This window comes from Phocoena sinus, chromosome 6 (genome assembly GCF_008692025.1).
Source record: "Phocoena sinus isolate mPhoSin1 chromosome 6, mPhoSin1.pri, whole genome shotgun sequence".
In the NCBI taxonomy this organism is placed as follows: Eukaryota; Metazoa; Chordata; class Mammalia; order Artiodactyla; family Phocoenidae; genus Phocoena; species Phocoena sinus.
The window spans coordinates 21,797,285-21,822,792 of record NC_045768.1 but is presented as its reverse complement, the minus strand read 5'-3'; the positions used below and the strand labels follow the sequence as shown (position 1 = coordinate 21,822,792).

Below are 25,508 nucleotides of genomic sequence, written 5' to 3'. Positions count from 1 at the left end.
AGAGATGCACAATTACTATCTACCTACATAGCGGAAGTAGCATATTTTAAATGTCCTCGGCCAGAGAAAGAAGGAATTCTTGCTAATTAACAAATACCAATGTACTGCTGCTTTGAATAGGTAACGCAGGAGAGAAAACCAGAGATATCAAAATTGATTTTTTTAAAGTTCTCAAATAAAGTATTGGGTTGACTAAAAGGTTCGTTCAGTTTTTTTCTGTAAAATGGTCTAACAGCAGTTAGCTGTCTTTAACTGCATTCAAAACAGTTTTGTTAGATTGTATCTGACAGCCGTCATATCAGCGTGCATTTAAAAAAAGACTTATCGAAATTGGTGAACTTTTGTGTAGCCATTTTAATACTGAAGATGGAAGAAAACAAGCAACATTCTCAGCATATTATGCTTTATTATTTCAAGAAAGGTAAAAACACAACCAAAACGCAAAAAAAAGATTTGTGCAGTGTATGGAGAAGGTGCTGTGACTGACGGAACACGTCAAAAGTGGTTTGCAAAGTTTTGCGCTGGAGATTTCTCGCTGGATGATGCTCCACAGTCAGGTAGACCAGTTGAAGTTGATAGCAATCAAATTGAGACATTAATTGAGAACGATCAACATTATACCACGCGGGAGATAGCCGACATCCTCAAAATATCCAAATCAAGCGCTGAAAACCATTTGCTCCAGCTTGGTTTTTTTTCATCGCTTTGATGTTTAGGTGCCACATAAGCTAAGCAAAACAAACCTTCTTGACCTTATTTTCACGTGCGATTCTCTACTGAAATGTAACAAAAACGTTCCGTTTTAAAACAAATTATGATGGGCCAAGAAAAGTGGATACTGTACAATAATGTGGAAGGGAAAGACATTGCGGGGCAAGTGAAATAAACCACCACCAACCACACCAAAGGCCGGTCTTGATGCAAAGAAGGTGATGTTGTGTATATGGTGGGACTGGAAGGGAGTTCTCTATTATGAGCTCCTTCCGGAAAACCAAATGATTAATTCCAACAAGGACTGCTCACAACTGAAAGCAGCTACTCGATGAAAAGCGTCGGAATTAGTCAACAGAAAACACATAATCTTCCATCAGGATAATGCAAGACCCCATGTTTCTTTGATGACCAGGCAAAAACTGTTACAGCTTGGCTGGGAAGTTCTGATTCACCCGCTGTATTTACCAGACATTGCACCTTCGGATTTCCATTTAATTTGGTCTTTACAAAATTCTCTTAATGGAAAAAATCTCAATTCCGTGGAAGACTGTAAAAGACACGTGGAAGAGTTCTTTGCTCAAAAAGATAAAAAGCTTTGGGAAGATGGAATTATGAAGTTGCTTGAAAGATGGCAGAAGGTAGTGGAACTAAATGGTGAATACATTGTTCAATAAAGTTCTTGGTGAAAATGAAAAATGTGTCTTTTATTTTTACTTAAAAACCAAAGGCATTTTTGGGCCAGCCCAATATTAACAAATAGAATCTGGGGGCAGATTTAAATAACAATTTACCATGACTATGACTATGTATTACAAGAATGCAAAGGTGGCTAAATGTTTGAAAATTTATATTAATGTTGACCAAAGGGGGAAAAGCATATAATCCCATGGTAGATTTCAATAAAACATTCATAAAATGTAATGTCCATTCTTGATAAATGTTCTTTGTAAAATGGGATTAGGTGAATAATTTCCTTACTATCAAAACATATCTTATACCAAAAGCCAATATCAAACTTAGCGATTAAGGACTTATAATTTCTATAATAGGACATTGGTTTTATGTGATAGACATTGCAATTAGACAAAAGAACAAAATAAGAGGTTTAACTATTGGAATGAAGAAGACAAAATTATCATCATTTGCAGATAATAGAAAGCCTAAGATTCAGCAGAAAATTACTGAAAATTAAAAGAGTAAAAGAGAGTTGAGAAGGTTTTGATGATATATTAATATTCAAAAATCAAAAGTCTTATAATGTATAAGAAATATAACCCAAATTTAATCCATTTTAAAAGTACAAAACATAAAATTATACAAATAAATTTGAATTATGTGAAAAAAAGATAAAATTACCAAGAAATAGAAGATAATATATGACTAAGTGAAAAGGCATCCCCTGTGAGTGCACAGAAATATTCTAATATAAATTCTTCCAAAATAATCTAGAAAATCCCTTTTCTGGTCAAAATCCCAACATGATATTTGCAGAAACAAGCATATTTCAAAGTATTGTATGAAAAATATGTGCTATCTCAAATCAGTGGTGATTGGGAAAAGATAATCACATAAATAATTGTGCTATTTTAACTGCAGTGAATAGTGTGAAAGAAAAATACAGGTTGGTGTGAAATGTTTTAAATAAAATGTAGGTTCTTGTTTCATTCATTACACAAAATAAATTCTAAATACAGCAAATGTTTTAAAGTAAAAACCAAAATAACTTAAGAACTAGGAGAGAGACTAGACGAATATTTTTATAATCGTGGGTGGAAAGTCTATCTGAGCATGTCATGACAGCCGGTGATCACAAACAAAAGATTAATAACCTCAACTATGTAACAGTGAAAACTTTCCAATGGCAAAAACAGACAAGAGCCCTATAAATAAAGTTGAAAGACAAAGGACAAATGTGGGAAAATATGTGCAATACAAATGACAGACAACTTGCTGCTACTCTGGTATGAAAAGAGTTGTGTAGTCATTGAGAAAACATCATTATTCCTCCCAAGGGAAAAAGTATTGGTTCTTCAGCTGACAGAATTTTTCTCCTGTCTCTACTGACCTGTTCCCACAGACTCTGAAGATGTAGGGAGAGGGATGACCAATGGCAGTTCCTGTCACTCACTCCTGTCAGGATCGTCCCAGCGCCCTTCACACACACACACACACACACACACACCATGTGAACATCATACACACATACACCACACAATACAGACATGTGCACATACAACAGACAACACACATGCAGCCATGTACCATACACACACACCACACGAACATAGCATATACACATGCACCACACAATACACACGTGTGCACACATGACAACACACATGTGCACACAGGTACCATACACACCCCACTTGAACATACCATACACACATGCATCACACAATAACACATGTGTGCACACACGACAGGCAACATAAATATGCACACGTGTACAATACACACACACTCATGCCCTTTGGGCAATTTATTGAGGAATCACAACTGCCTGTTTGCAGTGTGTACCTTCCAGGAATACTGTTCAGCTGTCTCTAAGCTTTGCATTCTTTCTGGATCCAGAACATTGCCCTGGAATGTGGTTGTGGATGGGACATGTCCTGTCTGCCCCAGAGTGGATTCAGTGCCTAGAGGAACACCGCAGCCTTATTTCCCCATTCCAGTCACCAGAAAGGCTTTCCTCCCTCTGCAAAAGGGCTCCGCTTTTGTGAAACGAAGCCAGAATGGACAGTGAGCTGAAGTCCGGTCCTCCTCAGACTCTGCCATTAGGTGGTCTTAGTGTCCGATGGTTTTAGGAAACCCCCTTCTCTTCCCAGGTTTGGCAAGGTCTTCACGGGGGACTTGGGGAAGGGGGTCTCTGATCATGAGTGACTGCATAAGAAGCCAACATGGACCATAAACTGTCATATGACAACTTGTCCAGCCACGATGACAGAAATTCCCTAGAATGTATCTAATCGTGGGACAAGGTCCCTGTGGCAACAGTCACCTGTGGAGGTCACTTGTGGAGGTCCACATGACTTCAATTCTATGGAGGCTCAATACTGCTGGAATCCCCCTTTGAAGATTGCCGTCAGAGCCTGAAGCACAATTTTTGGGGGTGTTCTGAGTCCATAAGTGAAATGTTTTTCAGATTGTATTCAATTTTTGGAAATAGGTAAAAGCCACTTGCCACATGTTCTAGTGTTTTTGTTTTTGTTTTTTGGCCATGCCAAGTGGCATGCGGGATCCCTACCAGAGATTGAACCCATGCCCCCTAGGCCTCCAGGGAAGTCCCCCCACATGTTCTAGCTTGTAAAAGAAATGTCCATAGAGAACAGATTTGTGGTTGCCAAGGGGGAGGGAGGGTGGAGGAGGGATGGAGTGGGAAGTTGGGGTTAGCAGATGCAAAATATTTTATATATACAATGGTAAACAACTAGGTCCTACTGTATAGCACAGGGAACTATATTCAATATCCTGTGATGAACCTTAATGGAAAAGAATATTAAAAAAGAATGTATAGGGCTTCCCTGGTGGAGCAGTGGTTAAGAATCTGCCTGCCAATGCAGGGGACACGGGTTCGAGCCCTGGTCCGGGAAGATCCCACATGCTGCAGAGCAACTAAGCCTGTGCGCTACAACTACTGAGCCTGTGCTCTAGAGCCCGCCAGCCACAACTACTGAAGCCCGTGCACCTAGAGCCCGTGCTCCACAACAATAGAAGCCACTGCAATGAGAAGCCCGCGCACCGCAACGAAGAGTAGCCCCCGCTCGCGGCAACTAGAGAAAGCCCCCGCGCAGCAACGGAGACCCAACACAGCCAAAAATAAATAAAAGAAATTAATTTTTTTAAAAAAAGAATGTATATGTAACTGAATCACTTTGCTGTACAGTAGAAATTAACACAACATTGCAAATCAACTATACTACAATAAAAAAATTAAAGAAATGTCCAAATGGTTCAGTTTTAATGATACATGTTTTATATGCATATATAATGTTTTCACCGTATGTAGAGAAACAGAGACAGAAAACCGTGAGGTAATAAAACTGCTTGATGTTCTTTGGTAGCTCATAAACAAATTCTGAAGGCAATTCCCAAAGGGGATTTCTAAAGATTTTTCAAACACTAATAGCACCACTGGAATAAGTGTGTATTTAGTTTTTCAAAGTAACTACTTCGAAGAAGTATATTTAAATGAATATCTAGTATGTTTGGGGGAAAGAAGTCTCATTAGAGTCACAAATTGTGTAGCAGATGTTCTTTCTAAATGTTATTTTCAAAGGCTCAATAAGCATATCTTCCCCTTCCTATATGTACCTCCCTGCATCCCTCCAGCACCCAGCCAATCCAATGCACCATCAACTCCTTCATTTTTACTTTGGTAATGTCTCTCTTACGTTGGTCCATCCCTCTCGTGATCTTTGATGTCTCTTCATGAAACTTCCTGCCTTTGTTCATATTCTTATACCCCTCCCCCCTTCCATTACTGGAATTTCCCTTCTAGTCTTCTCTGCCTGATAAAACCCTCCTAATCCTTCAAGGTCCAGCTCAAACTCCACCTGAGTAACCTTTGCTACCCCCTTCCCTCTTGTCTTTCTGCTTGTCATTCTGCTTGTAGTGTAGAAACTCCATCACTGAAGGCATTCAGTAAAATATTTGCTGGGTGTTGTGAAATGAAGGTTGGACTGATGTCTCAATCAGAGGGGAAATTCAGGGTCAAATGAAAGCAGATGACGTCAGCTTCTTTCAGCTGGGCAAGAGTCCAGTCTGCTCACAATGAATGCTAAACTAACAGGACGGGACTAGATTTCACACTTCCAGTCTCATTTCTTTGAAAGAGTACTGGGAAGTTTCCTGGCTATACTCCAGATAGAGGACACACATCAAATCCTCCTTAGGGTTTAAGAAACACGCCTCAGACAGATATGATCCATTGGAAGCTATCAATTAGAGAAGAGTAGTATTAGGCAAGAAAAGAAAAAAGTGTTATCTGGGAATAGAAAGGTCGAAGACAGGCTGTGTGAGCTAGGATGGAAATCACACCTAGCCTTTGGACAGTGAACATTTTGATCAGCTGTCTGATGTCCACCTGGCTTCCTACTCCCATGTTATGTTCTTTGTTTCTTGCTTCATTTTTGCTGGTGCAAGAAAAATTCAAATATAGGTGTGACTTCAGAGAAAAATAACAGTAGAACTTGTGAATTGTCTGATCATTCTTTTCCCCTTGCAAGAGGATCTTACAGTTTTTGTTATTGATGTGTAAGACTATTATACGGTAAGCCTATTAACTCATTTTTAATTGATTTTAAACAGCTTTTATTCTTTTTTTAAACTAATTTTTATTGGAGTATGGTTGCTTTACAATGTTGTGTTAGTTTCTACTGTACAGCAAAGTGAATCAACTATACGTGTACATATATCCCCTCTTTGTTGGATTTCCTTCCCATTTAGGTCACCACAGAGCACTGAGTAGAATTCCCTGAGCTATACCATAGGTTCTCATTAGTTATCTATTTTATACATAGCATCAATAGTTTATATATATCAATCCCATTCTCCCAATTCATCCCACCCGCCCCTTTCCCCCTTAGTATTCATACGTTTGTCCTCTACGTCTGTGTCTCTATTTCTGCTTTGCAAATAAGATCACCTATACCATTTTTCTAGATTCTACATATATGTGATAATATACGATATTTGTTTTTATCTTTCTGACTTACTTCACTAAATATGACAATCTCTAGGCCCATCCATGTCTCTACAAATAACCTAATTTCGTTCCTTGTTATGGCTGAGGAATATTCCATTGTATATATGTACCACATCTTCTTTATCCATTCCTCTGTTGATAGACATTTAGGTTGCTTTCATGTCCTGGCAATTGTTAATAGTGCTGCAATGAATACTGGGGTGCATGTGTCTTTTTGAATTACGGTTTTCTCAGGGTATATGCCCAGTAGTGGGATTGCTGAGTCATATGGTAGTTCTATTTTTAGTTTTTTAAGGAACTTCCATACTGTTCTCCATAGTGGCTGCATCAATTTACATTCCCACCAACAGTGCAAGAGGCTTCCCTTCGTTGTTCATCATATTTATTGCAAACAATGGTTCCCCAAATGGTTAGACATTGATTCCCACACTTCCCTAATAATCAGTCATTCCCCACTAATTTGAAATCGCTACCAAGCTCTATACTTAGCAGGAAGGACCACCAATAATGCACTTTGCCAAGTGACAGGCTCAAAAGGTGGGCTCTAGGGTGGACCTAGAGCAATTCCAAGCCAAATGGACAGTGACATTCAGCAAACTGGTAGTTAAAAAACCAAAAAGCCTGTGGTGATTCAGCAAGCTTACTCCTGAGAATAATAATAATTTAAAAATCTGCGTACTTTGGTCTTAGAGTACGTGGCATAAGTATTGAGTTCAGAGCATTTCCCAAACACAGTATAACTCAGGGTAACTTAAGCTATGATTTCTTTCACTGGGTGTCATATCTCATCCCCGTGTGCTATGGATTTTTTTTTTAAAGCTTTCTTTTCACTGTAAGTATTCAGTTTAAACTGAATACTTATAAATACTTATAAATCTTATAAACACAGATTTAAATGATTCTAGTGACCTATCACCACCCTCAGAGTGGGGGCTCCCGGGGGATCTCTTCAAAATTAGATAGGAATTCACTAAGATCAGAGAATTTCGGAGCTTCTCAGTTGAAATGCTTAAAAGTTCAGCATAGCTGGGCAGCCTCTCCTTCAGCCTCAAGTCTCAGGCTCTCATTCCACTCAGAAAGCATCGGTTCAAAATAAGTTGTTTTCCCTGTTGCTCAGTTCTAACAATTTCTTTTTCTTTCAGTTTACCAGAAATGCAGCATGGTGGGTGATGAAGCAAACAATTATGCAAAGCAGGAGTCATAGAGCAAAAAAAGGTAAGTCAGTTTGGAAACTTTATCAGAGTTCCAAAAATGCAGGCTAGTACACAGCAGCAGACTAGAAGTAGTCCAAACAATTTATCCTTGGGAAACTGGTGAAGGCCCAGGAATTAAGGGCAATGACCTGGGTGACGAAGCTGACAACAGCTGGGCGGACAATAAAGGGCCAGTTGGCAACTCACTTGCAGGCAGAGGCTGAGGATGATGTGTTGGCCAGCCAACCTTGGAAAGCTATGAGTGCAATGCAATCAGTACAGACCACAGTCCCAGGTCGAGTGTAGAATAAACACAAGTATCCCTCCAATGCACATAGGTAGCCCTCCGAGACACACAGGCAACTCCCCAAGTCTGTTCGGCACCGTGTGTCCCTCCAGGAAAGCAGACAGCCTCCTGCCGTCCAGAAGTAGGTCTCTGTTTCTTCTATCTCATCCAGTGACAAGCCTTGGTCTTTCCATGCCTGGCTCACAGTGAAACTCATGTGCCCTCCCAGCTGTATCTCCAGTGTAGGTTCCAGCTGTGTTCTAGCTCCAGCCCCATCCGAGTGATCTCTTTACAGAGGTCTGCAGGGGTCTGCAGCAGCAGCCTGCAGGTTGAGGGAGAGGAAGTCCGAGGAGTGGCTGCAGAGAGGAGGGGAAGTGGAGGAAAGGGGCTGACACCAGGGGTGTGTTACGGCTGGACACTGAGATGCAGTCTCACGAGGTCAGTATCGGGGCTGGTCCTTTTACCCTTGTGGAGTTCCTTCAGCCTCCATCTAATCCAGTGAGCTGTTCCAGATGCACAAGTTCAGACCAGATAACTATGTGTTAATTTTCTACAAGAAATCCAGTAAAAATGCTCATGAATGCTGATCACAGGCAGTCAAGTCAGACTCAGCTGTTTTGTGCCCTTGGCAGCAAGCTGCAGACAGGCTGGAGTCCTTGAGTCTGGCAGCCCCGTGCACCATCTCCCTTACAGGGCCACACGCAGTATGGACATTTATACTCTCTGACCAGGACCAAGACACTGTCTTCCTTGTTCAGTGCAAGAGATGCGCTGCCCATCTGCTGCCCCTTCCTAGGTCTTGTGCTAACAATTCCCCTTTCCTGGGCTCTGCCCCTCTTTGGCCAGAAAGCAGCATGGTGGAGAGCCTCATGGCTGTCCCTGACCATCCCAGCACAGCAAAGCATCAGTGTCTGCATCATCTGGTGTTCATCCCTGTGAGATCTCAATTCACAGTGATCATCCCAAGACAACCCAAGTTCCCTCTGGTTCTTGGAGCTGAGCCCTCTTTCAGGTTCTAAGGTTCACTCTTCACTGGAAGGCCCCTTGGACAGAAGGAATCATAACTTGTGGCAAGAACCGTACGTGCTTTACCCTCAGTCTCAGCCATTCTTGGCTGCACACAGCTACTGCCAAGTCCTTGGTTATGGAGGGTCTTGGGACTGGGAAGGACCTTTGTGCTCTCCAGCGCTGGTCCCTGGAACTCTCACCACCCTCTGGAAGCCTTGAACCTGGTCAATATTGCCTTATCCTGCCCAGCCCAGCCCACCAAGACTCAGGATGGCCCTTTATAGGGACTATAGGACAACTCACCCTACAGGCCATACACTAGGCTCACTAGAGTTCGGCAGAAATAGACTTTTGCAGGCCAAGTTCACAAATCCTGAATCCTGCTAACCCAAAGGCTAGGAGATGGGACACATGCCCATGGACCCAGGGAAATGGTGTTCTTTCCCTTCCCCAAATCTCTGTGCCTCACTCAAGGGAACGCATCCAGTCCAAGGGGAGACGGCAGTCTTCCAGACCCGGTTACCTTCCTGAAACCTCTGGCCATTGGTCACTTCCACCCCTGACAGCCTTGGCACCTCTCCACAGAGAAAATAGAAGATTTCCTAGGCTTTTGCTATAAAGTTAAGTAGCCCTGTCAGAAGAACCTAGGAAAAATTGTGGTAGAATTTAAAGTCTATAATTGATTTTTTCTTTAGTAACTTACCGTAGGCAAAATTCTATGAGATGACCCTCATAACCTCTGCCACTTGGTGTCCACATCCTGTATAATTTTTTCCCCTTGAGTGTGACTTAGTTCTAACCAACAGAATATGGAAAAAGTGAAGGGCTTTTGCAGATGTAATTAAGGTTCCAAATTAGTTTATTTTTGGTTAGTTAAAGGTAGATTATCCTGGGTGGGCCTGACTTAGTCAGATGAAAGCCCTTTAAAAGAGGAACTGGGGACTTCCCTGGTGGTGCAGTGGTTGAGAGTCTGCCTGCCAATGCAGGGGACACGGGTTTGTGCCCTGGTCCGGGAAGATCCCACATGCCGCGGAGCGGCTGGGCCCATGAGCCATGGCCACTAAGCCTGCACGTCCGGAGCCTGTGCTTTGCAACGGGAGAGGTCACAGAGGTGAGAGGCCCGCGTACGGCAAAAAAAATTTTTAAAAAGAGGAACTGGGCCCTCCCTGTATTCAGAGATTGTCCTTGCTGACTTGATGAGTTGGGCCATCTGTGTAGGAAGCCCACCTGGCAAACAACTACAAATGGCCCTCTAGGAGCTATGACTGGCATCTAGGACCTGAGGACAGCTTCCAGCTGACAGCCAGCAAAAAGTGGGGACCTTCAGCCATACGACCACAAGGAAATGGATTCTGTCAACAATATGAATAAGCATGGAAGGGGAATCTTCCCCAGTCAAGCTTCTTGATGAAGATGCAACCTAGCCAACACCTTCCTTGCAGACTTGTGATACCCTGAGCAGAGAAACCAACTAAACCAAACCTGGATTCCTGACCCATAAAAACTGGAGAATAATAAATGTGTACTAGTTTAAGCCATTACGTTTGTGGTAAGTTGTTACACAGCAATAAAAAAATAAAAAAGCATATATAGCCTTTGCTATAATTCTCTCTCAAATATTTCATCTTCTAGTTTCTAGTTGTCCCCCAAAATCACATTACCAAAGATTCACAAAAAAATTGTAAGAAATCTGAATCAGTACTGTGAAACAAGGAAGAATACATTCAACATTCAGAAACTTTGGGAAATTTTCAGAAGTTTTTCAAAAATATAAAGTTTAAGTTAACAGCTGGCAACAGAATTTTTAAGGAGGAAACTACTCTTGTTTAAAAAATTACTTTGGTAAATTACTTTGGTTAAGAAAAAGAAAGACATAGATGAGTTGTTCTGCATTTCAGGAATTTAGGGGATTTGATAAAGAATGAAGATGGGAAGGGGTGGGAAAGGAAGGAAACTTCGAAGAACAAAGATAACATCCACTTTTAATTATTTGCGTATCTAAAATATAACACTCTCTCGTTATAGGCAGAAAAATGGCCACCAAAAATGTCCACGTATTAATCCCAGAGCCTGTGGATAAGTTATCTTCCATGGTAAAAGGAACTTTGTAGATGTGATAGTTAAGGATCTTGAGATGGGAGATTATCCTGGATTATCCAGGGAGGCCCACTGTAATCTCCTATAAATGAAGTGGGGGCAGGGGTGGACAGGAGAGTCAGAGTCAGAGAGAGATTCAAAGATGCCACACTGTTGGCTTTGAAGATGGAGGAAAGGCCACAGTCAAGGAATATAGGCAGCCTCTAAAAGCTAGAAACGGCAAACAAATGGATTCTCCCTCGAGCTTCCAGAAGGAACACAGCTCAGCCAACACTTTGACTTTAGCCCAGTGAGACTCACGGCAGACTTCCGACTTCCAGAACTGTAAAATGATAAATTTGTGTGGTTGAAAGCTACCAAGTGTGTGGCAACTTGTTACAGCATCAGTAGGAAACTAATACACTCTCCATTCACGTTATCTAAATGCCCCAAGTCCTTAGTGAAACTTTGGGTGGAAATCATGAAAAGGAGCTGAGTTCCACAGGTGAGTCGATGCAGGCGGGAACAGGGACCCCACGTAGGAGGATGAGATGATCCATCTGCTAAATTAATTCATAGGAAGCAGAAAGTAGGCCCTAGAGTTGATCATGGGAATATAACACATCCCCCTTTACCCCCTCATGGAATTTTCAGAAATCTTAAAAGACAGCACTGGATGCCCCACCAAGTTTGTGATGGAAAATTAAACCAAACTTATCCAAATCTAAGTGTCTTGGGTTTAGAAGGAAACTAAGCAGTACCCATAATATTTTTATTTGACACATGTGTAATAGGATATTAAATGGAACACTTTCTTTTCCTTATGAAATTTTATTTTTATGTTTTTGAATAGTAATATAATTACATGTTTAAAAACAAAACAAAATAAGAAGATAAACACTTAAAAGGCTCACTCTCACCCTGTCCACCTCCACCCCATTCTTCCTTGCTCCATTTGTAACCATTTACATCAACTCATTGCTATCATTCCTGTGTTTCTTTATTTAAAATCGAATAAATATTCTCATTCCCTCTCTTTCTTACATAAAAGATAGCATATGATATACACTATTCTCCATCTTGTTTTCCTCATTAAAACAATACAGCTTGAAGATCTCCCCATTTCAATGCATAGAGTCCTTCCTCATTCCTTTTTTACAACTCAGGGTATTCCATTGTGTACATAGAAGTATCATAGTTCATGTAACTACTTTCCTCCTGAGAGGCATTTGGGTTGTTTCTAAGCTTTTGTTATCATAAGCCACGTCATAATGAATAACCCTGTTCATGTGTCATTTGGAACATGTGCAGGTGAATCCATAGGATAGGTCCCAGAGGTGGATTGCTGGGTTAAAGACAAAGGCAATGTAAATATTGCCAGATTTCCTTCCATAAAGGTTGTACCGTTCTGTACTCTCACTAACAACGTTTGAGTTCCTATTTCCCCACAGCCTCAAAAGAGACTGTGTTGTTAAATCTCTGGCTTTCTCATTGACGGGTGAGAAATGATACCTCACTAACTTGCACTTTTCTTAAAAGTAAGGTTGAGCATCTTTTCTTATGTTTGGGAGCCATTTGCATTTCTTTTTCTGTGAACTGTATTTTCCTATCATTTGGCCTCAAATTGGACCTTTTTGTTTCAACTAAAGCTCCAAAAAACTGAAAATAATAGGTTGCAAACACTCCCATATTCTAAAATAAGGATTTCCAAATGGTCTTGTGATCCTTAGCCCAATACCCAAGATATAAAGGGGTTTAAAATTGAAAAGGCCAAAAGAAAGTAGTTCTTTAGGGAAAGCTGTTGGCATTCTCTGCATTTTCTATCCCCCACCATGACGGTAGGAGGTAAGGGGACCTTCCTTAGTGCAAGTCAGGAAAGAGGAGCTTCAAGGGGACGTCCACTCAGAGACTTTGTGTCCCCTAAATCTTCAGAGGACACAGAGGCCTGGTACCTGACTCCAAGGATAAGAAACCCAGGGGTCAAGAAGCTGAGGCTGTCAGGCCAGCATCAGGACAAAAATGTGGGAACCACATTGGAATGTAGTAGAAGCTACACTTCCACTGATGGAGGCCAAAGGGTCTAATGGGTAAGAAAACTAAAGTCTGTGGCTGGAGTGATCTGTGATGGTGGGGCAATCCCTCATTTGCATGGCAAGGGTCTGTGAGTTTCCATGAGTCAAGTAGATACCCAGGAAAGTAACTGAGCTGGAGGAGCCATCTTGATGTGACTTTTCCCAAAAAAGGCAGATTGCCAGGGCAAGAGAACTCTAACAATGCCAGCAGTAAGGGGCTGTGGGATGCACTTTCAGGGGCAGGATCAGAGGTAGTGACATAAGAGTTCAGGATAACGAGATGTAAAATATCTAGACACACACAACCAAAAATAAGAATGAATAACCTTGTAAGTTGAAAATTAGAACACGCTAGACAGGAACACACACAAACATTAAATGGAGACACATACTGTGTTCTGGGATAAGAGCACTCTTTATTTAATACAACCCCAAGAAAAATATGAAGATTTTGGGGGGAACTTGACCAAATAATTCTTTAGTTTACGTATAATAAATATGTATACATGAATAAATATATAATAAAACCTGAGAATACTCTGAGAATTAACAGAAAAAGGGTGGTAACTTACTTTTAGTTGGTACTAAAAAAAAAAAACCCTATTTTAAACTTATAGCAGGTGGTACTGGCACAGAAATAAATCAGCAGAACAAAAGAGAAAGTTCAGAAATAGACTCTAGTATATGATTCAGTATACGAGTCAAATCACGAGGGGAAAAAAATAACAGTCAAGGAATATTCATAGAACAACTGGCTAAACCATTTAGCAAGAATAAAAAAAGACCCCTCCCGACCTCATTCCTTATACTAAAATGTTTCAGATGGATTAAAGATTTAAATGTTTTTTTAACTGCTGAATTATAGTTATTACCTTGAGATTGGAAACTCCTTCTAAGCATGGTACCAAAGGCAAAATACATAAGGAAAAAGACTGATACATTTGACTACACAAATTTAAAGTTTTTGCGCGGCAGTGCATGACACAAACAGGTCAAAAGGGAAATAATAAAGTAGAAAATTAGTTTACCACACGTGTGACAGCTAAAAGTAAAAATTACTATAATACAAAGAGCTTTTTCAAATCAATATAAGACAAGCCAACTACTGAGAAAAAAGGCATATCACCACAACAGAATTACAAATGACCAGTCAACATGCAAATTAGTCAGAGAAATGCAAACAAAACATTGAAAGGTCATTTTTCACCTACCAGATTAATCAAGATTAAGAATATCAACGATGCCCAGGTATGTTGAGGCTTCCTGCTGGTGAGAGCATAAACTGGTATAAACTTTCTGAGATTCCTCTGACAATATGTAGTAAATCTACAATGTATATCGTTTTCATTCCAACAACTTCAAGTCTAGGAATTTAGCATAAGTGATAACTGCATGCAATTATACAGACATATATAAGAATAGTAAACATCTGGAAATACTCTAAATGCACAATACTCAACAGTGTATTAGTTAAATAAATTATGGTACCAACTTTTAATGCCATCATGATTGACATGAAAAATGTGTCCAATGCATGTTACAAACCACATGCCTAGTTTGACCCCATTTTGGTAACCTTGAGTTATCCCAAAAAAGTATGGATATGGATACACACACACGTCCAGAATGATTCATTCATTCTCTCTCTTTCTGAAACAATGGACGTACACCTTTTTAAACTGACCTGCCTCACTGCATCACCTGCCCACAAACGGACACAGAAAAATCCACATGCACTTTCCTCTCCAAAATCAGGCACTTGAGTTTAACCAACGATGGCTGTGGGAGGCAAACGGTCCTTAAAACACCATTTGATTGACGTCTACTACCCACTGGTTTTCTCTCTGATGAAGGGAATGGAAAAATTAAAGGGTTAGGAAATCGGAATATGAGATTAGCCAAAAAAGGGAGCCTTGAGAATTCTTTTTTACCTCCTTTAAAATCAATTTAAATACTAACTTTATTCCAATCCACTATGGAATTTCAAGGTAATGACTTTGGCTGTGGTCTTAATCTTAAGGGCCCAGCTGCAATTTTAGGTCTGGGGCCATGGATGGACTATTACCTATTTCCCCTAGTTAACCTCCATCTATTTTGGTTGCTTGTGGCTGGCTCCTTCTAGAAGTGATGGGAGAAGGTGTATCACAGTGAAAAGGTAAGTATAAAAAGACACAGGTGCTATAATAGTAAAAGCAATGCCTATATATATATATATATATATATATATATAGTTCAGAAATATAAAGGCCTAGCTCTCCCAGGAACCCAAATGTCCTGTCAAGTCCCAGGAATGAGAACTGGACTTGCAGGCAGAATATCTGGCCCCACAATTGAAGTTATGTCTCTGTCTGAACCCATCTCTCCACTCTAAAATGGGAAAATGATAACTCCTAACCTTCCCACCACACAGAACTGCTGTGAGGATGGAATGAAAGAACATGTATAAACAAAAACTATGGTGGAGATAAATAAAAACTATGGGCACCAAAAAAAAAAAAAAAAATTCAGCCAGGGAACAATCTGCTCCATATCTGGGCAACCCTCTGTTTTGATTCCTAGTCTAGAAGGGAGCTCAAGACTGGATCTTGGCACTCGCCTCTACACACTGTCCCCAAGACAGTTAATAAGGAAAAGATCCTTCTTCCATCACTATCTGAGGATCCAGCTTTATTTAGTGGCACTCATAACCCAACTCTGAATGCTACCTGATCAGTCCTTCAACAGAAGGACTGCATGCTTCTAGGAAGACCCACTATTGGTCTCCTGAGATGCTCTCCCCGCCTTAACCAGGAATCCACTTGGGAAAAAAAGGGACGGTATTGCGGTTAAGCTACCAGGCGAATTCAGAGAACTTAAGGCTGCCTTCATTTGCATGAGAAAATGATCAGAAAAGAACTGCAGGAAAATGGCGCATCCTTCTTGCAAATGCTCAGCACCTACTTCTGTTAAGTATTAACACTGAGCAACTCTGTGCTATCGTTTGGAACATTTAGAGGAAGGGACAAAATCTATGTTTTTGTTATTTCAGTATTCTTTCATGAACTGCTTTTACATTTCTGCACTGTACCCAGAAGTACATTTTACTTCATATTTAGTCAGTTTTCTTAACGAGAAACTTTTGACACCAAGCAAATAGGACTTCTTCCTTTCGATGACAATTATGCTAAGTTCCCATGTGAACAAAGGTAGCTTCCTTAGCAGTTAATTCTAGAACTTGAAATTAGGGGACTACAGAAACATATGGTTTTTACAGAGCTGGTAAAAAATAATAATAAGGGGGAGAAACTCAGATTCTCTCTTTGGTTAGAGGAGGCTTGGAGGAAAATCCTTACTCATCAGAGACCCTACCTAATACTAACCAAATAATTTGTAAAGATTCCAAATTTAATTCAAGAGCTGTGAAAACTGTATGAGTTTGAATTGTTGCACATAAAAAATAAAAGTCGGAAGCTATTTGTATTAGTCTATTGAGAGTTCTACTCTACAGTTCACCTGAATGAGAGCAGGAAGTGTTCTACATGTTGATCCTAAGTTGTAGTCTGAGACGACACCTCAGAGGACAAAGGACAATTATTCCTGATACTGCCCAGTACTGGCTGGGGCCAGGGCTGACAGCTGGCCTTGAAAACGCAAGCATCAGGGTGTCACTTCCCTCTCTCTGACTCTTCCCAGTTGAGAGGATATGCTTTGGGTCAGATCCCCCTGGGGAAGCAGCTTCATAGAGAGTTGCCACCTGTTCCTATCATTGCTCATGTCTCCTCATCTGCCTACAAGCCCAGGCTGCTCAGATGTGTCCCTCACTGGTGCCCAGTGAGCCGGTGGAGAACACACCAGCCCACCATGTGGGAAAGACTGCCCCTTTTCCTCAGGACTGTGGTGTCGCCCAATACTAGGACCACGTTCATATATGCTTCACCCCGAGTTGGGCAATATCACTGTCCCCCCCACCCCTCCCCATGCTTTCTAGTCTCTAGGCCTGGAGAGGGAGGGAGAAGGCATAGGAGGACACCACCATCACTTAGAGAAGACACAAGCCTCCATCCTTCTTCTCCCTTCGTTCCTTGCTGAGCCTTGGAGTTACATTGTTGGTTAGGGAGGAAAGTTCAAGAACACTGATTCAGGCTTTAAAAGTCAAATCGAATCCACTCCATCTGTAAATTCAGCATATTGACAGTAGTTCCGGGACATGGTTTATGATAAAGTAACACTCATAGCTACTGACGTTGTAGATAAAAGGGACGATCGTGTCACCCGCATTGTTCCCCTCCCCTATAAACACAGGACTCGGGCCGTGGGCTTCATAATGCTGCAACCCATTGTTACCACCCCACCCCCAAGTCTAAAAGGAGGCACGGAGCATTTTTAGGAAATGTTCAGTGAAAAAAAATTTTGCCAAGGCTGTTCTAAACATTCATGTGGAAGAGGACTGTCTAACTTAACAGAATATTTTTACTGGAATGAAGGCTTATGGCTTTTGAATACATATAAGACAAAAGGAACTGTATCAAAGCAACACTGCCTAACAGATTTTGCAGGCAACTTACTGGAGTGGCCAGGCTAGCATACTTTCTAATTAGTGTGTCAACCAATTGTCGGAAAAGGGCTTCTAAAGTGTTTGCCGTACTTGCCTATGTCAATGATCTCTAGCCTTTGCAATGACCTCCTTCATAAAGTCAAATTCTAGCCCACACTTCAGTCTATCTCATTACTTATTGTAAAAGAATGGATTCTGAATTAATGACAGAGATGCTATAAAGGAAGAGGTAGACAGTCTCTTGCATTCAGTGCCTAGAGGAGCTGACTCTCAGGCATCACTCAGAGGAGAACACAGGCCTGTAGCCTGTGGTCAATATTACAATGTACGTCAAGGTTCTCAAGTTCAGAGACACAGAACTGGTCGTATAGCAGGGAAGACATCAGCAATTCCCGAGTGTCCTCCTTTTGGGGGATTCCAAAGAGATAGTCACCGTCTTGAATCCAGGACTGGGATTGCAGGCCCACGCACACACAGGGCCTCTGTGCAGACACCTGAGAAGCTGTCGTAACATCTGCCCCAGCAGCAGCACATCCTCTTCACGCAGCATTGTCAATCTAGGCATGGCGGAGGAAAAGAGAGTTCACTGACACTTAGGTTCTCCTGCGGTGCACCCCTGTGTGCGTGGGGAGCGGTACAGGAGATGAGCCACCACTCTGTGAGTGGTCAGGGCGCCATCACTGACCCTGCTCTCTTCCTGGGACTGGAGGGCATGCCCCTTCCTCCTGAGGTGCAGAGTTACCCGTGCCTTTCACTTGCTGAGCCTGGGACAACCTCCCGCACTCCCCCTCTGACCCTCCTCGATCCCAGCTGTTCTTCCTGACTCCAGCCCCACCCTCCCTCCATTCCACTCATTCCTCAAAAGTGACAGTCGCACATACCACACTGCTGAGAAGGAGAGGAATGCGAGGACCATCACAACAGCCAGGGAGCCTAGCCCGACGCCTACCATCTGCTGCAGCGTGAGAGATGAATCTGCGGGACAAAACCACACGCTGAACCCACAGAGCACAGAATCATGGCCCTCCACAGAGGTGCACACCCACCTGACCTCGCTCTCTTTTAACCAGAGGTTGGCCCCATTTAACAAACCATCCCAAGAATGCCCAGAGTTCCTCTGTGCCCCCTCAGTTGGCCCTGAGACCAGGGCATCAGGAAAAACCGTTCCACAACATTTTTGAAAAGGAAGCGTACAACTGGGCCACATTCAAGTTACAAGGGATAAAAGTTGACTTTTTGGGCACACACGTACAGCATCCTGTGTTGTGTGTGTTGGTCTTCTTTCAAGTCAATTACACTTGATCGATTTTTACCGGCAGTTTTCCTTTGCGTCGAGGAAGATGTCACTCTGACGTCATTTGGACTTTCGCTCCAAAAATGGTAGCTCCAGTGATCAAATATAGCAAACAGGGACTTCCCTGGTGCTCCAGTGGTAAAGAATCTGCCACTGGGGGACGCGGGTTTGATCCCTGGTCGGGGAACTAAGACCCCACATGCTGCGGGGCAACTAAGTCCGCGCGCCACAACTACTAAGGTTGCTCGCCTCCACTAGAGCCTGCATGCCGCAAACTACAGAGCCCATGTGCTCTGGAGCCTGCGCGCCACAACTAGAGAAGAGAAAACCCGCTGCCACAAATAGAGAGAAGCCCGAGCACCACAATGAAGAGCCCGCATGCCACGACGAAAGAGCCCTCACGCCTCAACAAAGGTCCCGCGTGCTGCAACTAAGACCCGATGCAGCCAAAAAAATAAAAATAAAAATATTAATAAAATAAATAAATCTTTAAAAGAAAAACAAACATAACAAACAAATCCTCTCTGTTGGGTAGCGTCATCTGTCATTTCCCCTACAGGACTCAAGGGTAGTACCTCCCTGCTCTGTTCAGCAGGTTGCCGTGAAGATAAAATAAGAAAACTGATATAAAAGCTCTTTGAAAGACAGGGAGATCCCTGGCTGTTAACTGAAAAACGCGCACATTTGAGTTGTACATTTGGGCCAAGTGACTAAGTCAGGGCATCGTGTTCTAAACTAAAGATCTCATTTTAACTTGCAAACACTTACTTAGCACTTACTATGTGCCAGATACTGTTCTAAAACCTCTCCTAACCACCCACTGGGTGCCACAATAATAGCACCAGGTATTATTACACTGGGTACTATTATTATTCGCATTTTATAGATGATGAATCCAGACATGGAGTGGTTCAGAAACTTGCCCAAGGTCACCCAGCTAGTAAATGACAGAGCCAGGATGCAAACCCAAGCTGCCTGGCTTCAGAGTCTGCTTTTGACCACAGCACCATGCTTTCCCAGTGCAGATCTGAATCCAGCTCTTTCTGCAGCAGAGTGGGTCATGTTCTCCCCGAGAAGTCAGGGGTGCTGGCCCAGATCTTTCCTCCACAGGCTGACGATTATGGGGCCTCGGGCTGTGGTTGCTCAAATTCCTCTTTGGAAGAACAAAAATCTGTACAATGGTGCCACCAGACATTGAGAAGATCTTGGGGGGCTGACTTTGCATGTATAGAATTAAAAATAAAAATACCACCGAGTCATGGAATAAGTTTAAGGGAGTGCAATCAATTCCAAATTTTTCCAGATGATTTGTTGCAGCTGTCATCGTTGGAATATCAAATTACAGTCATCCCTCAGTATCCATGGGGGACTGGTTCCGGGGCCCCCCTTGGATACCAAAATCCTCAGATGCTCGAGTCCCTGATATAAAAAGGTGTAGTATTTGCTTATAACCTACTGTATACTTTAAATCATCTCTAGATTATTTATAATACCTAATACAACATAAATGCTATGTATATAGCTGTAAATACAACATATTCAATAACTGCTAGGTAAATAGTTGCCAGTGTACAGCAAATTCAAATTTTGCTTTTTGGAACTTTTTGGAATTATTTTTTCTGAATATTTTCAATCCACGGTTGGTTGAATCCATGAATGTGGAACCCGCGGATATGGAGGGCCAACTGTATTTCATTTGTCTGTACCCTCCTTTTACCAATGCACCAGGCATATGCTTAGTGCTCCCCCTGGGTAATCCAACACTGCCACTGAAGAGCTGAAAACAGCAAAAGCAAACATCTGTTACCGTAAGGGCAGAGGGGCTTAAGAGGAAAAATAGCCCCTGGACTTGAGACCCTCAAAATATAGATGACTTATTTCCCTGGCAGTAAATGTAGCACATTTGAGAACAGTTCAAGCTACTTAACTTTTTCATCATCAATTCTGTGCTGTCTAATACAGTAGCCGCTAGCCACAATGTGGCTATCTAAATCTAAATTAATTTAAATTAAATTAGATTTAAAATTCAGTTTCTCAGTCATACTATTTTAAGTGCATATTTCAAGTGCCCAGTAGCCACAAGTGGTGAGTGGCTACCATACTGGACAACACAGCTTTAAAATCTTTCCATCACTGCAGAGAGTTCTACTGATCGGCACTGCTCAGATCTCTACAACCAGGTTGAGAGCAATTTGATTCTACTGGAGACTCTACAGGAGAGCTGGCACCAGCAAAAGCAGCCATGGGACGTATCTCTTGCTAAAGAGCCTGGCAAATCATTACCTCAGAAAATGTTGTCAAGAGACTTTCTAGAGGGACTTCCCTGGTGGCTCAGTGGTTAAGAATCCGCCTGCCAATGCAAGGGACACGGGTTCGATCCCTGGTCCGGGAAGATCCCACATGCCACGAAGCAACTAAGCAGGTGTGCCACAACTACTGAGCCTGCCCTCTAGAGCCCGTGAGCCACAACTACTGAGCTTGTGTGCAACAACTACTGAAGCCCGCGCGCCTAGAGCCCATGCTCCGCAACAAGAGAAGCCACCGCAGTGAGAAGCCTGCGTGCTGCAACAAAGAGTAGCCCCCACTCGCCACAACTACAGAAAGCCCGTGTGCAGCAACGAAGACCCAACGCAACCAAAAATAAATAAAATTGATTCTTTAAAAAAAAAAGAGAGAGACTTTCTAGAAAAACATGGCATGTATTGTTTGGCTACTTTTGGTATTCAGAAGAAAAAAGCCTTGACATTTTTAAGAAGCCATATTATAAAACGGGAGGATGAGTTCTGGTTAAATTAGAAATTAATAAAGAAAAAAAATTAAAGGAGTGACTTGAATTACTAGATATTAAAACAGCACAGTATCAGCATAGGAATGAATACATTGGAACAAAATAGAAAGCCCAGAAACAACCCCAAGTATATAAAAGAATTTCAAAGCTTGAATCCTGGAGTCAGGTTGGCCAAGTCTATATTTGTACACCACCGCTCCCCACTTGTGTGACTTTGGGCAAGTTATTCAGCCATTCTGCACCTCACTTTCCCCACAGAGGGATGATTTAATAACATGGGAATCATAACCATAATACCCACCTTATGAGGTTATTGTGATAAATAAATGCTATGACATGTTAGAACTGTGCCTGGTACACAGTAATTGGCAAATCTTAGCTATTATTAATTATTATTGTTGTTTTTTTGTTACTATTTCAAATCATTGGGGAAATGATACATTATTCATAACTAGCATTGAGAAAATAAGCTAACCATTTAGAATAAAGTAATTTTGATCACTAGAGTTTATGCTCTATACCAACACAAAATCTAGATGGATTAAAGACTTAAACTGAAATTTTAAAAAATTGGAACAAAATGTAAGTGAATACTTATCTAACATTAAAGCAGGCAAGAATTTTCTAAGCATATTTATTAATGCAGGAACCTTAAAATAAGAGAATGAGAGATTTGACCACATTAAAAAGCATACACTTCTGTATACCAAAAACGACTTTAAGTAAGCTTAAAGGGAAAATGGAAAACTGGGTAAAATAATGAGAATAATTAATAAGCAAGGAGTTAATGTATAGAGTGTTACAAATTAATAAGGAAAAAGGCAAGTACCTCAATAGCAAGATAAACAAATTCTATCAAAAGGTAAATCATGTATAAAACATGATTACAGATGATTGATAAACCTTTGATCAACTGTTCTCTCTTACAAGTAAAAATGCAAATTAAAACACTGAAGCCATTTTTGTGTACTAAATTCCCTAGGGTATTTTGTTTTTGTTTTTAAGAGAAACTACAGTATTGGAGATGGTGGAAAGAATCTGGTGCTTTCCTCCACTGTTCGTTTCATGCAGTCTACCCAGTATTCCTCCCAATGTTGATCATCTACATCATCTCTATATTTTGTCCTGTACAGTTTCATCCTCTACAGATTTTTTTTTCCTCTATACATTTTGAGTCAAGGATTCATGATGATGGTAAGCTGAAGATGACTGTGGACACTGACCCACGTTCTGTACCTGCCTGGATTTGACATCAACTCATTAATAAGCAACATTTGCGTAGTCATCCTGCCATTTCTAAGCTCACACCCAGCCCTCATTTCCCCACACTGTCCACCGGGCATTGTTAAGTATTGGCTGAAGTCAAAATCCATTGTGCTTGCCACAGTTCCCTGACCATTTAGTGACTCTGTGCCAGAAGAAAGAAGAGCAGTTTCATCCAATCTGCTCATAGCTCCCATATTGACTGCTGGGAACTACGGCTTCCTCTCCCAGGTGGACACAGAGCCATCTCTTAAAGACCATGCCTGGCCTTGACTTCAAGTTATCATCATGCACACTTTGCAAACTCTACCTCCCTTTCACAAAGTTCCATGCCCTTTGCTCATCCTCTGTCTTCCCACTTTTCACTTCGTCAAGATTCCTCAAAGATCACTTGCAGTGGTTTATCCATCTCATTTGCAAATTGTATGAGCCTGCTAGAATTTAGTGCTTCATCCATGGCAGAAGACTTTAATGTATGGAGAGCAGTTAGCTCTTCTCTAGTTTTCAAATATCAAAGAGGACATCTTTCACCCTTAGCAGGAAGCCCAACTATTCCTTACTCTCGAGGTATGTACTGGGAAATCATCTTTATTCATTCTGTATAACATGACTTGGGTTGTAGCTCCAGGCACAATTCTTGCTGGTAGAACAGTCCCTGGTTATATGTCTTTTTTTCTACATTATATATGTACTCTGTGAACATGAGTCAATCCAATCATGGTATAACCACATGCTTCTTTAGGGACTTCCCACATTAATTCCTTACTGAGAAAATGTATAACTGGCCAATGTGAATTACATTTTTCAGAGTTTTGCCATCCTCTGGTTACCTTCCCTTCCATGGTCACATGCCATGAAACCACACTTATTTTTCTTCTCAATCACTTGTAGAATATCCTTTTAGAAACCCAAGTGAGTGAGCCATGTGTTATATCCCAGATTCTCAGTGATTCATTCTTTTTTTTTTAACATCTTTATTGGGGTATAATTGCTTTACAATAGTGTGTTAGTTTCTGCTTTATTAGAAAGTGAATCAGTTATACATATACATATGTTCCCATATCTCTTCCCTCTTGCGTCTCCCTCCCTCCCACCCTCCCTATCCCACCCCAGTGATTCATTCTTAAAGCGAGTAAATCCATGAGGCTTAAACTCCACCAGTCTCTGTAGGGTGGCTCCCCGAAGAGGTATAGCGCTCAAGAAGAGTGATAGGGATTCCCTGGGCTTATCCTGAACCTTTTCACTAATGGAAGTATCACAGGTGTTGAAGAGCCAGTTAGAAAGGCCCTATTCCTACTCTCAGACTTCGTGACAGCTTGAGGACTTCCTATGGCTGTGGACATTTTTTCATGAATTTACACCAGCAGGGTCATCTCCTGAAAGCAACAATTCTGTTCTCCAAAAGGCACAAATAATTAGCACTGTGACTTCTCTTTAGTGTGTTAAATTTCTCTCTGCTTTTCTAGGGTTCCCTTGCTTGAATCCCCTGTGGAGTAGGAGATGGCAAAGGAGATCAAAGTAGAAAACTAATTTAGAGATAAGTAAAGCCTGATGCGTCAACAACATTATTGAATTCATTCTCTATTGCAGCTTAACAAATTACCAAAAACTTAGCAGTGGCAGCCATTTATTAGCTCATAGTTCCATGGGTCAGAAGTTCAGGCACACTGTGACTGGGTCCTCAGCTCAGGGTCTTACAAGGCTGAAATAAAGATGTTGAGAGGGCTGCATTTCCCTCTGGAGGCTGTGGGGAAGAATCTGCTTCCAAGCTCATGCAGGTTGTGGGCTAAATTCAGTTCCTTGCAGTTGTAGGACTGAGGTCCTCATATTCTTACTGGCTGTCAGCCAGGGGCCACTCAGCTCCTACAGGCTGCCCGCATCCCTGCCACATGGTCCCCTCCATCTTCAAAGCCAGCAGGAGAAACCCTTATGTCAAATCCATCTCTCCCTTGGAATCTCCAATTTCCCCTGTCTTTGACTTCTAGACACAGATTTAAAGGGCTAATGTGATTAGGTCAGGTCCATCCAGATAATCTCCCTATTTGGGACTTTAATTACATCTTCAAATCCTTTCACAGCAACAACTAGAATGGCCTTTGAATGAATAACTGAGAGAAAGTGGGTGTACCCCAAGGACCAGGAATTTGTGAGGCCATATTAGAATTCTTCCTACCACTATTATGAAGGTTTAAAATGAGTGTGACTTCCTAACATCATATACAAAAATAAACTCAAAATGGATTAAAGACCTAAATGTAAGGCCAGACACTATAAAATTCTTAGAGGAAAACACAGGAAGAACACTCTTTGACATAAATCACAGCAAGATCCTTTTTGACCCACCTCCTAGAGAAATGGAAATAAAAATAAACAAATGGGACCTAATGAAACTTAAAGGCTTTTGCACAGCAAAGGAAACCATAAACAAGACGAAAAGACAACCCTCTGAATGGCAGAAAATATTTGCAAACGAAGCAACTGACAAAGGATTAATCTCCAAAATATACAAGCAGCTCATGCAGTTCAATATCAAAAAAACAAACAACCCAATCCAAAAATGGGCAGAAGATCTA

The 25,508-nt window shown here is 41.5% G+C and overlaps 1 protein-coding gene across 8 annotated transcripts in view; it reads right to left on the bottom strand.

The window, feature by feature from the left end:
• Window positions 1-571: 571 nt before the first annotated feature.
• The window catches only part of SUSD1 (sushi domain containing 1), a 144,369-nt gene continuing 119,432 nt past the window's right edge, over window positions 572-25,508 (bottom strand). For 6 of the 8 annotated variants that reach the window (XR_004350309.1, XR_004350310.1, XM_032634460.1 and 3 more), the window contains 2 exons: window positions 18,472-18,565; window positions 13,453-18,147 (listed from right to left, as the gene is read on the bottom strand). Coding sequence is in view for 6 of the 8 variants with exons in the window: in XM_032634460.1 (XP_032490351.1) it covers window position 18,147; window positions 18,472-18,565 (95 nt within the window). In the remaining 2 variants the exon portion in view is untranslated. Of the gene's footprint in view, window positions 777-13,452; window positions 18,148-18,471; window positions 18,566-25,508 lie in introns of those variants that run through there. The other 2 variants (XM_032634457.1, XM_032634459.1) reach the window with 1 other exon arrangement.